Genomic DNA, 13,852 nt, shown 5'->3' with positions numbered 1-13,852 from the left:
GGCCAATCAGCGCTGGCTCTGCTGGAGGAGGCGGAGTCTAAGATCGCTCCACACCAGTCTCCATTCAGGTCCGACCTTAGACTCCGCCTCCTCCAGCAGAGCCAGCGCTGATTGGCCAGAGTACGGAATTCGGCCAATCAGCACTGGCTAATGCATTGTATTGGCGTGATGAAGCAGTGCTGAATGTGTGTGCTTAGCACACACATTCAGCTCTACTTCATCGGGCTAATAGAATGCATTGGCCAGCGCTGATTGGCCAGAGTACGGAACTCGACCAATCAGCGCTGGCTCTGCTGGAGGAGGCGGAGTCTAAGATCGCTCCACACCAGTCTCCATTCAGGTCCGACCTTAGACTCCGCCTCCTCCAGCAGAGCCAGCGCTGATTGGCCGAATTCCGTACTCTGGCCAATCAGCACTGGCTAATGCATTGTATTGGCGTGATGAAGCAGTGCTGAATGTGTGTGCTTAGCACACACATTCAGCTCTACTTCATCGGGCTAATAGAATGCATTGGCCAGCGCTGATTGGCCGAATTCCGTACTCTGGCCAATCAGCACTGGCTAATGCATTGTATTGGCGTGATGAAGCAGTGCTGAATGAGTGTGCTTAGCACACACATTCAGCTCTACTTCATCGGGCTAATAGAATGCATTGGCCAATCAGCGCTGGCCAATGCATTCTATTAGCGTGAACTGAGTTTGCACAGGGGTTCTAGTGCACCCTCGGCTCTGCTACATCAGATTGCTACATCTGATGTAGCAGTGCCGAGTGTGCATCAGATGTGTAGTTGAGCAAAACTGACTCAGCACTGCTAAGTCTCTGCATTCGCATAGGAATGCATTGGCCAGCCTTCGGCCAATCAGCGCTGGCTCTGCCGGAGGAGGCGGAGTCTAAGGTCGGACCTGAATGGAGACTGGTGTGGAGCGATCTTAGACTCCGCCTCCTCCAGCAGAGCCAGCGCTGATTGGTCGAGTTCCGTACTCTGGCCAATCAGCGCTGGCCAATGCATTCTATTAGCCCGATGAAGTAGAGCTGAATGTGTGTGCTTAGCACACACATTCAGCTCTACTTCATCAGGCTAATAGAATACATTGGCCAATCAGCGCTGGCCAATGCATTCTATTAGCTTGATGAAGCAGAGTGTGCAGAAGGGTTCAAGCGCACCCTCGGCTCTGATGTAGCAGAGCTGAGGGTGCACAAGGGTTCAAGTGCACCCTCGGCTCTCCTACATCAGAGCCGAGGGTGCACTTGAACCCTTGTGCAGCCTCGGCTCTGCTACATCAGAGCCGAGGGTGCGCTTGAACCCTTGTGCACACTCTGCTTCATCAAGCTAATAGAATGCATTGGCCAGCACTGATTGGCCAGAGTACGGAATTCGGCCAATCAGCGCTGGCCAATGCATCCCTATGGGAAAAAGTTTATCTCACAAAAATCACAATTACACACCCGATAGAGCCCCAAAAAGTTATTTTTAATAACATTCCCCCCTAAATAAAGGTTATCCCTAGCTATCCCTGCCTGTACAGCTATCCCTGTCTCATAGTCACAAAGTTCACATTCTCATATGACCCGGATTTGAAATCCACTATTCGTCTAAAATGGAGGTCACCTGATTTCGGCAGCCAATGACTTTTTCCAATTTTTTTCAATGCCCCCGGTGTCGTAGTTCCTGTCCCACCTCCCCTGCGCTGTTATTGGTGCAAAAAAGGCGCCAGGGAAGGTGGGAGGGGAATCGAATTTTGGCGCACTTTACCACGCGGTGTTCGATTCGATTCGAACATAGCGAACACCCTGATATCCGATCGAACATGTGTTCGATAGAACACTGTTCGCTCATCTCTAGTGTTTTCCTATCCAGTGAGTAAGCACTGCCTGGAGCTGATCAGATAATATGCAAATGTGTGTACACAATCCACTAAGTGTTTACACATAGAGATAACAGACCTGGCTGAGATAAGCTGCTGCAGGAGCAGTGTAATATAATATAGCATGTGAACATAAATTCATAACAGTCGTGAAGCCATGTCATTTACCAGGATAAAAAGTAGCCTATGTTTTAATCAAGGTTACAATCTATCTATGTGCATAATTTCATTAAAATCTGTTCAGCGTTTTTTGCGTGATTGAGGAACAAACACACAAACATCCAAACTTTCACATTTATAATATTAGTAGGATATATTGTTAGTTATTATCCCCGCACTTGTAGAACTTTGGAATTAAAAAAATGACAATTTCTTGCATCTTGTAAAGCAAAAAATGTGCAACAAAATACTCTGAGCAAAATCTTTACCTCCCTAATTGCTTGTCTGTTCTTCCTGTATATCTCCAGACTAGCAGACAAGATGCAAATTCACACAACCAGCATTTGCAACCTTTGTATCCCTGACTATAAAAGCGAATACACGTTGCCTTTGTAATTTCACTCCCCTAGGCTTACATTAGCATCGCCCCTTAAGACACATATGAAATTTGTCACTTAATAACTGCTTGGACTGATGACTACAGTACGCTGCCCATGATTCTGAATCTGGAAGAGATCCAGGACCAGTTTCCCAGTACAGAGACAGCCATCAGCTCCTTGCTGAGGTTTAAACAGCTGTCAGCAAGTAGGTTTGCTGGCCCTGCATTTCTTTACCCTTGGCTAGACTTAAAAAGTCGTTTTATGTATCAGGGACGAGCTTGAAGGGATCCAAGTCACAGGGTAGAGAAGTAAAAGTGACATACTGTGAGATCGTATTTGCATGTCATTATACAGAATGCCTGGCTGCCGCGGCACCGCCATATAGTGCAGGATTACGTGGTAAAAACGATTTTAGTATCTATCCAACACGAGGGGAATTTTGCAAACTTTAAATTATTCATTGAAAACCTCCATGTTTTCACGCCGTAAGGGAAAAAAAACAAACAAACATAAAACTGCCAAGAGCCTTTATATAATTCCGCGGCTCCTCTATATTTCTCCAATGTGCATAAATTCATCCGAAATCCAAAGAAGCTCAGCAACCTTCTCCGTGGCCTCTGATTCTTTCAGCTGAGTCAGGAAAAAACAGGATACTTAGGCCCAAATTTACATATTTACGAACATCTTTCCACCATTAAATGCCTCTCAGCCTTCCATGACCTTCTTTCCCTATTATCCGCATATATATCCAATGACAGAAAACTACTTAATATCATTCTACAATTTTATGATATGCAAATGACTAAACTCGCTGATTTCCCGCCTGGCAATAACTATCTAAGATGTCTTTCAAAAGTGGAAGGTTGTACGTCTGTCCGGGCCAACACTTTTTTCTTAGATTCGGATTTCGTTGCACAATAGACAGAAGAGTATAGGATCAGCCTCCTCCTTCTTGACTCTTGAATTGGCAGATGATGTAGAGCCAAGAGTCAAGTTAGGGTTGCATGAGCTTTGGATAGCATGCCCATGGGTCCGGTATTGCACCTCTGCCATCACCATCTGAATGGGACTGACTATAGGGTCGGGCAACAGTGGCACTCTTTAGTAAGCACAGAAAAAAACAAAAAATCGGGAATAATGATGCGCTGCCGAAAGCTTAATCCTTTATTTGTAGATGGCAACGCGTTTAGATACCCAAACTGTTGTCTTCATCAGGCCAACCTGGCGGTGCTAGTGGAGGATAAGAGAGTTGCAAGTCTTTAGTAAGAGGAGACTTGAGCTGCTACAACACTTTGGTTTCCTCCTGTTGATATGGTGCATATACAAACCTGAAATTCCAAGCTACCTAGATACTAAAGTCCTGTTCTTTACAGCAGCCTCAGCACAGAGTTAAATAGTGTGTATGAAAGCACTAAAAGGGGTGACCGGGAAGAGAGGAGGGGTAAGTGTAATGTAAAATAACAAGCTTAAAGAGGACCTTTCACCACTTGGGACACATGCAGTTTTATATACCGCTAGAAAGCCAACAGTGTACTGAATTCAGCGTACTATCGGCTTTCACGTTCTGTGCCCCCGGTGAAGAGTTAGCAGTGCTGTTACCGTAGCTCTTCACTGTCAGAACGCCTCCCTGCCCTCCCGATAGTGCCTGTCCATAGACAAGTACTGGGAAAATGTTCCTCACTGCTCTCACAGTACAGCGCTATAGGTGCTACTGTGAGGAAGGGCGTTCCTAACTGACTGTCAGAAACGCCCTTCTGACGGTGAACAGCTACAGTAACAGCACTGATAGCTCTTCACCGGGGCACAGAATGGGAAAGCCGATAGTGCGCTGAATTCAGGACACTGTTGGCTTTCTAGCGGTGTATTAAACTGCATGTGCCACAGGTGGTGATAAGTCCTCTTTAAAGAAGCAATGACCATGACCGGTCTGCAGTTCCACTGTAAATGTAAAATGGAAGACAATGATAAGGACTTCCTCCTAAGAAGTAGGTGAGGTCTGCAGCAGACATGACGTAGGGTTAAAGGAAAAGTATCCAGAGAGGTGAATTCCTATTTGTCATAGTGGAATGATACACTGCTTCCTTGGCAATGAATAAATGCGGTTGTTTATACATACTATTTATATATACTTATACATACATTTACATGGCTAAACCTGGCCTGAACTATAGCACTTTACCACCAAAGATTATGGGGACAATTCCAGGTCTCAATCAAGTGACCAGGAGAGGCGCTGTGCAGAGAAAAGAAAAACTGAAGAGGACATAGAGGCAACCATCGCTGAGTCCCATTCATTCTTAGGATCAGTAGAGTTTCCAGAGATCAGACGTCCACCAATCATAATTTGATTATGTTAAAGTAGCACGATGTCTCATCCATTTTCTAAATTTTTGGGTGTACCAGAAGTCGAAGGTGGAGTCACTGTTATACTCCATGAAATACGGGAAAACCTCCACTACCACCAACTTTTTGCATCTGTTTTTATCTTTGCACTGTTTCCCGCACAGTTGGGTTTTTTCCTGTAGCCTCCACTATTCCTATGCATTCAGTGCCCAAGGAGGCAAGATTCTGAGCTGTCCACCTCTACTTGGACTATGTCAGAGAGCTCACAATGATGCCCCCTTTGGAAATTGCCAATCTGACATTAGAGAGCATCATCAACAAATTGTTCACCAAAACTAATGGCACTTATTGCTCAGGAATAGAGATGAGCGAACACTAAAATGTTCGAGGTTCGAAATTCAAATCGAACAGCCGCTCACTGTTCGTGTGTTCGAACGGGTTTCGAACCCCATTATAGTGTATGGGGAACATATACTCGTTAAGGGGGAAACCCAAATCCGTGTCTGGAGGGTCACCAAGTCCACTATGACACCACAGGAAATGATGCCAACACCTCTGGAATGACACTGGGACAGCAGGGGAAGCATGTCTGGGGGCATAAAAGTCACTTTATTTCATGGAAATCCCTGTCAGTTTGCGATTTTCGCAAGCTAACTTTTCCCCATAGAAATGCATTGGACAGCGCTGATTGGCCAGAGTACGGAACTCGACCAATCAGCGCTGGCTCTGCTGGAAGAGGCGGAGTCTAAGATCGCTCCACACCAGTCTCCATTCAGGTCCGACCTTAGACTCCGCCTCCTCCGGCAGAGCCAGTGCTGATTGGCCGAAGGCTGGCCAATGCATTCCTATGCGAATGCTAAGTCTCTGCATTCGCATAGGAATGCATTGGCCAGCCTTCGGCCAATCAGCGCTGGCTCTGCCGGAGGAGGCGGAGTCTAAGGTCGGACCTGAATGGAGACTGGTGTGGAGCGATCTTAGACTCCGCCTCCTCCAGCAGAGCCAGTGCTGATTGGTCGAATTCCGTACTCTGGCCAATCAGCGCTGGCCAATGCATTCTATTAGCGTGAGCTGAGTTTGCACAGGGGTTCTAGTGCACCCTCGGCTCTGCTACATCAGATTGCTACATCTGATGTAGCAGAGCCAAGTGTGCACACTCGGCTCTGCTACATCTGATGCACACTCGGCTCTGCTACATCTGATGCACACTCGGCTCTGCTACATCTGATGCAGCAGCAGAGCCGAGTGTGCATCAGATGTAGCAGAGCCGAGTGTGCATCACATGTGTAGTTGAGCAGAACTGGCTCAGCACTGCTAAGTCTCTGCATTCGCATAGGAATGCATTGGCCAGCCTTCGGCCAATCAGCGCTGGCTCTGCCGGAGGAGACGGAGTCTAAGGTCGGACCTGAATGGAGACTGGTGTGGAGCGATCTTAGACTCCGCCTCCTCCAGCAGAGCCAGCGCTGATTGGTCGAGTTCCGTATTCCGTAGCATTGTCCAATGCATTCCTATTGGAAAAAGTTTATGTCACAAAAATCACAATTACACACCCGATAGAGCCCCAAAAAGTTATTTTTAATAACATTCCTACCTAAATAAAGGTTATCCCTAGCTATCCCTGCCTGTACAGCTATCCCTGTCTCTTAGTCACAAAGTTCACATTCTCATATGACCCGGATTTGAAATCCACTATTCGTCTAAAATGGAGGTCACCTGATTTCGGCAGCCAATGACTTTTTCAGATTTTTTTTCGATGCCTCCGGTGTCGTAGTTCCTGTCCCACCTCCCCTGCGCTGTTATTGGTGCAAAAAAAGCGCCAGGGAAGGTGGGAGGGGAATTGAATTTTTTTGGAGTTTGCCACGTGATGTTCGATTCGAATCGAACACATCGAACAGCCTGATATCCGATCGAACATGTGTTCGATAGAACACTGTTCGCTCATCTCTACTCAGGAATAGTGTGCTAGAATACATCAAGGGGCAACTATTAGAGGCAAGGAAATGGCCAGGATGGGACATAGACAACCGAAAAAGGATTTAGGTAAGATTAACATTTGTGGACATTCCTGGTTGTGAAAGAAGCATTCCTGCATAGGTGGGGTCAGAAGAGTTAAAGATTCCTGGGAATTCTGTTGTCAACTACAATTAAAGGGCCAAAGACCAGGAGTTGGTGGAGGTGGCGAAAGGTCGTCCTTAAACCCTTGCTTTGTATTATTACGCTCATTCTCCACTCTCCCGTCTTGTATCACTTTATATCATTTCATTTAGAACCAAAGCCCCCACTTCTATAATTGGCTACAATGATCACAGGAAGGTAATGGCGCACGGGAGGATCTGAGGATTATTTTTCTGGAGGTACACGTTGGTGAAAATTAATTAGAAAACGTCTCTTCTCTGGTAGCCAGATTGTTTTTCAGTCTTCAATATAAATTTTTTTAATTATGCGACTGCTTATTAGACTAGGAAGTGACTTATGGGTCTGTTTACTTCTAGACGTTCTTTAAAAAAAAAAAATCAACAAAGCAACAAAAATACCACCGTAAAACCGCACATTATAGTTTACAATTACCGGAAGGAAAACAAAAAGCTGCCAGAAATTCTTTGAAGAACTTAATTAATAATAAGATTATAGCTGTGGGTAGAGCGGCTCCGGTCTGGAGGAGGAACGTCAGAACGAGGATATTAAAGCCAAGCTGCTCCAATAATAAACTAAACAGCTCTGCTACCCCAGGTGAGCGACCGCGCGCGAACAAACCCATCACAACACCGCAACACACTCAAAGTTCCCATCTTCACCTATCGTCCTTGTATCTCCGTAGTATCATCTAAATTACATTACAAAAACACCATAAAGATTAGCGGGATGATGGACCCATACGCTGCTTAGGAATCCTATAAAATTGCCTCCTCTTTAAAAACCTCCGACTTGTAATAAAAGTAAAATCGCCCAGCGGCCCGGCTCATAATAACAATAATTACAAGATAATTGCAAATATATTTTTCACTCTTTGATGTCGAACTTGCATTTTGCGCTTTATGCCTGCAAACATCTATGGAAGCGTGATCGGGTGGCGGGGACCTCCGAGATAGGAGGGAGGTTAAATGTAATTATTTCCCTTGAAATGCTAAAGTAATCAGGTAATAGTTCCAAGAAAAAAAATGTCATTTACCTATAACTACATCATGACCGTCCACAAGGCCTGCCGAGAAGAGCTCCTGTGAAACACCATCTGCCGTATCTGCGGAGAGAGAGAGATAACGCATCAATAATACCTCCAGGACAATACCTGATAATGCTCGGATTCCATTTAGAATGTCATGGCATTTGTGCTGAACCTGAAAACTACTTGTATGATAAAAAGTTCTTCACATGGATGAACGTCTTGTTACAGATGCTTGTGAGATGGAGCGGAGATAAATATGTATGCAAATCTTCTTAAAGGGGAAAGTTCACCACCTCCACTAACCCCAGTTATTTGCATGTGTTAATAGGCCCTATTTCACGGATTCTGGTAGAGCTGGAATTTTTTCTCTAGCCCCCACCGTTCCTGAGCCATCAGCGCTGCTATTTTAGCTCTTCACTGTCAGTCCTGACAGTCTAGCTGAGAACGCTCCTCCTGAGAGTACGGTCCATAGCTCTGTTTTGCCAGATGGAGTGCTCCTTACTGCCCAGCCATGACGCTGAATGGTGACAAACGCCTCCCCTCCTTCCAGTTAGACTGTCAGGAAGGCTCTTCCTGAACACCAGGCACCAGTGCTGCAAGGCTGCAGTGCTAACCCCTGAGCCACCGTGTGGCCCCTATCAGGAAGACTCTTCTGACAGTGAAGAGCTATTGGTAAAAGCACCAATATCAGCAATATCTCTTCCCCCGGGGCACATATTGGGAAAGCCGTCACTGTGCTGAATTCAGCGCCCTGTTGGCTTTCTAAAGGTACACAAAACCATATGTGCCCAAGGACATGAAAGGTCCTCATTAAGGTGGCTTCTATGTAAGGATGTAAAGGGCTGGTGAAGGTGGTGAGAGTTTCTCTTTAAATATGAATGTGTTCCTTTAGACAATGAACACATGGCTATGATGTCATAGGTGGGGCGGAGGGAAGGATTCAAGATGACACACCCCACTGATGCTATGCTTCCATGGTTGCAATGGAGCAGGACTCTAAGTGGTTACATAGCCCCAATCAGTACTATCACCTGCAGGTGTCTGCTGTAAAATGCTTCTGAGCTTGTGCCATATTAGTCCAGCCCATATGTGTCATAGACATAGGTCACCAAGCCATTACTTATTTCTATCTACTTCTCAAAATGCTGCTACCTAAAACCAAATATGGCTGCGTTACTAAGCATATTGGGTAACATGTAAGTCTAATATGTAGTCGTTGTTGAACACTACATGTGCCATGACTGGTCTGAACAGATTGTTATATAGTACAGTTTTATGGTTTCATAGTATTCATTCAATCCCTGCTCATGTTATGCTGAAGAGTCCAGTGGGCGGTCCTAGGAGTGCCTGTGACAAGCATGCAGTGATACCTGTCAATCAATAATAGCACCGCCCACTGGACTTCTTAGCCCAGGATAAGAAAGGAATTTAACAAAAAAAATTACAACTGTCTCATGTGTGTTTATACAACAGTTCAGACTCCATCTTCAAGGTAACAGACTCCATTACAGTACAGGTGAATATAAGACCCTATAAAATACGGTATGCTTCCATCTCCACTTATTAGGCTACTATCCTCTCCTTCCTTCACTCAGACTATTATCCCAGGTTCCCAGCTGCCATAGGAACAGGACTGCTCTTGCCTTGCGGGGGCCATCCTGTAGCGTAAAAGGGACAGGGCTTAAAGTTAGGTACGGAGTCATAACAGTGCCTGCTAGTGACGGGACAGGTGTATAGTAATAGGCATTACATAAGTTCACATAGTAATTGTCTTTCCCTTCTTATTATCGCTACTAAATAATAAAACCATTTCGATCCCCCTCCCCCATTTCAGTTTCTAGCTGATCTGCTTTGTAAAAATAAATATGGTTAAGAACAGGAGCTCACATCTAAAGTACAGCGTGTGCATAAATAATGGAACAGATCTCACTTCAATGTTCCAAAATCCGTTTTACTATCTACTTATACAGTAGTAAAATCCATGGCCGTGGGTAGGTTGTTGCATTATGTATCAGTGTAAGTGCTGCTCTCATGTACAGTAACAAACTGCAAACCATACGATAATACTAAGAGTAATAATATAACACTCTGCAAAGCACTGCCGAGCGTTAATGTTATCTTGTTCAATACATTAAGGGTTACATAAACAGATCTGAACTATCTCAAATATAACATAAAGACTCTTTACTCGTGAAATAAAACGTTACATTGTAAATGTCGCATTATTATACACTCCAATTGCCGCTTTCCCTTTCTTCTCCCTCCTTCCTATATAAGCAGTTGTGTTGCTGCCATCTAAGCAAAGCACAACACAATCATACCAGCTACATTACCTGGTACTGCCACAATGAGGACTGTTGAGCCAAATAATAGCTGTATAACTCTATATGCAGTTGGCTCCCCCTAGTGGTGGCTGCACACAGTCAGAATTATATGATTGGTTAAATCAGAGTAACATAGTCTCCATTATTCAGATATATTATTATATAGTTACATAGTTACATCGTTAATGAGATTGGATAAAGACATTAGTCCATCAAGTCCAACCTATAACCCTACAATCCCTACAGTGTTGATCCAGGGGAAGGCAAAAAAACCCATGAGGCTCATGCCAATTGCCCTATTTCAGGGGAAAAAATTCCTTCCTGACTCCAAATCTGGCAGTCAGTATAAAAAACCTGGATCAACGTGTCCATTATTCAGGACTCGACTACATGGCAACCAAAGAATTAAGTTTCACATTGCAAATCATTCACTAATGCAAGTCATGCGAGTCACACTGCAACCTGAGGGTGGTGCAACTGAGACTTCTAGCCCTTCCCATCTGCATTCACTAGGCCAAGAGAGATAAGAGCTGACTTCTCCACTCACTGTGATTCTGTATTGCATATCTAATGTATTTATGGACAGAGCTTACCTAGCAACAGGGAATGAACTGCAAGTGAGCTAGAAAGGGGACACCTAGTGGCAGGAACTTTAAAGAGATTTTTTTTAAACAGAAGGTAGCCACATCTTTAATTAAAGTTCTAGAATCACATGCTCTATGAAATGAGACGAAGTTGTAAGTCAGTGACCATTTCAAGGATTATTCCCTTCTCGGGAAATCCTACCAAGATGGTTATAACTGCTTATGAGTCCCAACCAACAAGGACTTACAGAAACAGATCCACATATTTTGTAGCTCCACGGTTCCAGAAACATTGTGGCTGAATGTGCTAGGGTGTTTCTGAAGTTCCCAATAACCAGTATGGGATTTATGGAAACACCATAGAGCAGTACTATCTTCTTGTTTCCATAAGTCCCACTCAAGTGGACGGGACTTGCCAGCGTCATTGCCATCTTGGCCTTGGTTTGATGAATTGAGGACTAACCTTTGAACTAGAGCCTGATCGCAGTGTCATAACTCAACCACGGCCATCGAAAAAGTTTAACTCGCTGCGTGTCAAGTTATAGTTTGCTACATCTGCAATAGTAGAAGGTTAGATTTTTATTTTGCATTCTTCAGTAAACAATAGGGCACACTCCGAAATGAAGTTTTTTTTGGATTGCCTAGTCCAGAATCCTCGTTTGGTTATACCGTATGTGAAGATGGCGATTTCCATATGAATGATCAGACAAGGCGCCATTCATTCCGACACCTGTGAGTTGTCCTGTCATCTTGTTGCCATGACAATTTCCTTCCATGTGAGCTAAGACTAATGAGCGGGCATTTTGGCGTTCACTAATTTGATGTACAACGGACTGATGAAAGCCATAATGTGAGCCTGACTACTATTCTACCGCCACCCCGTACAGCTATTAATATGTAATAATCACTATAATCCCAAATTTATATCAATACTAAATAACGGCAATGCTTAGAGAGCAGATTCTCCCAATCTCTGTTTAAACATGCTCGAAATCCTCCTTTGCTCAGGGACAAAAAATAGACTTGAGAATGTAATGTATTCAGCGGTGTATAGAGGAACAGGCAGAAACAGGTTTTCTGAAGAATTGCAAATGCTAAGGGGCGACTGATCAGAATACAGAAATTTTGCAAGTTTTTTTGGCTTCTTTGTATCAGATAATATGGTCCAAGCATCAAATACTCCCTACACCTAGGTAGTAGCATCCGCTGTAGTAGAACACTTGATCCAGTGCATGATACAGGAGTCCTGCGACTTGTCATAAATCGGACGCACCCTTGGCCAATGATGGGGTTATAAAGACTGGTGTTAATAACTCCAGTCTTCATCATTTTCCCACAATGAGTCAACAAATATCTGATTCTCCACACCAGCCATGATAATCGCTGCCGGAGGTGTAACTTGAATCTCCTGACCCCAGTGCAAAATTTGTAATGGGGCCCCATTCCTACATTGGGGCCCCATTCTTACAACTGCTGCCGCGGCATCCCCTGTAAATACACCCCCTAACCTCAGAAGTTTTGAGTGGTGGACTGCGAATTCCTGAAGGGGCAGAAGTTCTTGGCCAAGCATGCATTCATTTTGTGTTCGCCTTGGTCACAGCTGCAACCAGACAAATGAGTCAGGGTCACCCTTAATGCACTAGAACTGATTAAACTTATTTGTGCATCATAAATTTATTACCTCTGCCCTCTGGTGAGCCAGAGGGGGGAGATGTATCATGCCCAGCCTTCCACTGTCAGAAAAGAAAAAAAAAAAACCCTTTCATGGCATAAAAGCAGTTGGGCAACAGCATATAGTGAAGAAGGGATTCTGAGGGTGAGGCTATGGCAAAAAGGGGCATGATGACTATGTGGGGGGACTTACAGGGGATGGGAATGCTAGGGGACATTATACTGGAGGGGCACCCTGGAAAAGGGACATTATACTGTGGGTACAAAGTGGAGGGAGACATTATAATACAATGTCTGAGGAGCCACTGGGATGAGGCACTGGGGGGGACCAGGGGCATTTGATAGTTTGATGAGCCACTGAGGGGCACTGTATTGTTTGAGACCACTAAGGAGGCATTATACTGTATGAGGGCTACTAAGGGGTATTATACCACTTATGGGGCATTATAATTTGTCAGGTATTACTAAAGGGTGATGGGGGGGGGGGCATTTTTGCATCAATCTGTTAAAACAAGCCAGGGGTAAGGGGTTGGTCTTTTGCAGAGATTTTACTGTACTACATTGTTCCCCATTTATTACAATCTAGGTCATGTGATTCTGCAGCAATGGCCTTAGGTGAACTGGCCGCAGATGAAGATTTCAGCTCCTTCCTAGCTCCTGGATGAGCGGAGACCCTCTGAAGACCAGTCGCTTCTTAGAGTAGGTGTCGGCAAGTCTTTACACTCCCGGATACTTTTGTAGTCTCAAGAATAGAATCGGACAGGAAAAATCCTAGCTGTCATCCCCTTTTTTCACTGAGAGCTGATGTCAAGTCTCTCTCCGGCAGAAATTCTCCACCATAGATATTACATTGCTAGTAGAGTGCACAAATTAAATCTGACGTCTTCATCTGGTATTTTTTCCTGCAAAGCAAAAATTGACTAATTCTGCCTATCCATAAATTACCTCCCCCCCCCCACCCCGCAGACCATAATATATTACAGTATGCACTGGTATTGTACCGCGGCTACACCGTGTCAGCCTCTCTCCGTTCCAAGCATCCTGCATATTATATGAAATGGACAATTTGTTTCCAAAATATGCACTCCTGCGTGACACACTGTTCCCCTGAGAGCGCTCATACTGGAGCTTTGCGACAGAAGCCGTTTCCTCGATACTAAAAAACCTTCAGCAAATATTTCCCACAAATTGAAATGCTTTGCCAGACAGCTGCTTAGATTTCTCATTTCTATCTTCTATTAACTGTACAGACCCAGCCGGCTCCTGCCGCGGTGAGATACATTCATACGTGCACAGGCCGAAATAAAACTATGCAATATTGGAGAGTTTTGCTAAATTTATCCTGTAGTTTACATAAAGCAATAGC

General features: G+C 44.5%; 1 protein-coding gene across 1 annotated transcript in view; it reads right to left on the bottom strand.

The window, feature by feature from the left end:
* The window catches only part of STK39 (serine/threonine kinase 39), a 216,972-nt gene that overhangs the window by 52,973 nt on the left and 150,147 nt on the right, over positions 1-13,852 (bottom strand). Inside the window, exon 16 of the mRNA XM_075284227.1 lies at positions 7,914-7,982. Within this exon, the coding sequence (XP_075140328.1) occupies positions 7,914-7,982 (69 nt within the window). The remainder of the gene's footprint in view (positions 1-7,913; positions 7,983-13,852) is intronic.

Source organism: Leptodactylus fuscus, chromosome 8, assembly GCF_031893055.1.
Source record: "Leptodactylus fuscus isolate aLepFus1 chromosome 8, aLepFus1.hap2, whole genome shotgun sequence".
NCBI classification, from domain to species: domain Eukaryota; kingdom Metazoa; phylum Chordata; class Amphibia; order Anura; family Leptodactylidae; genus Leptodactylus; species Leptodactylus fuscus.
This window is presented reverse-complemented; position numbering and strand designations above follow the sequence as displayed.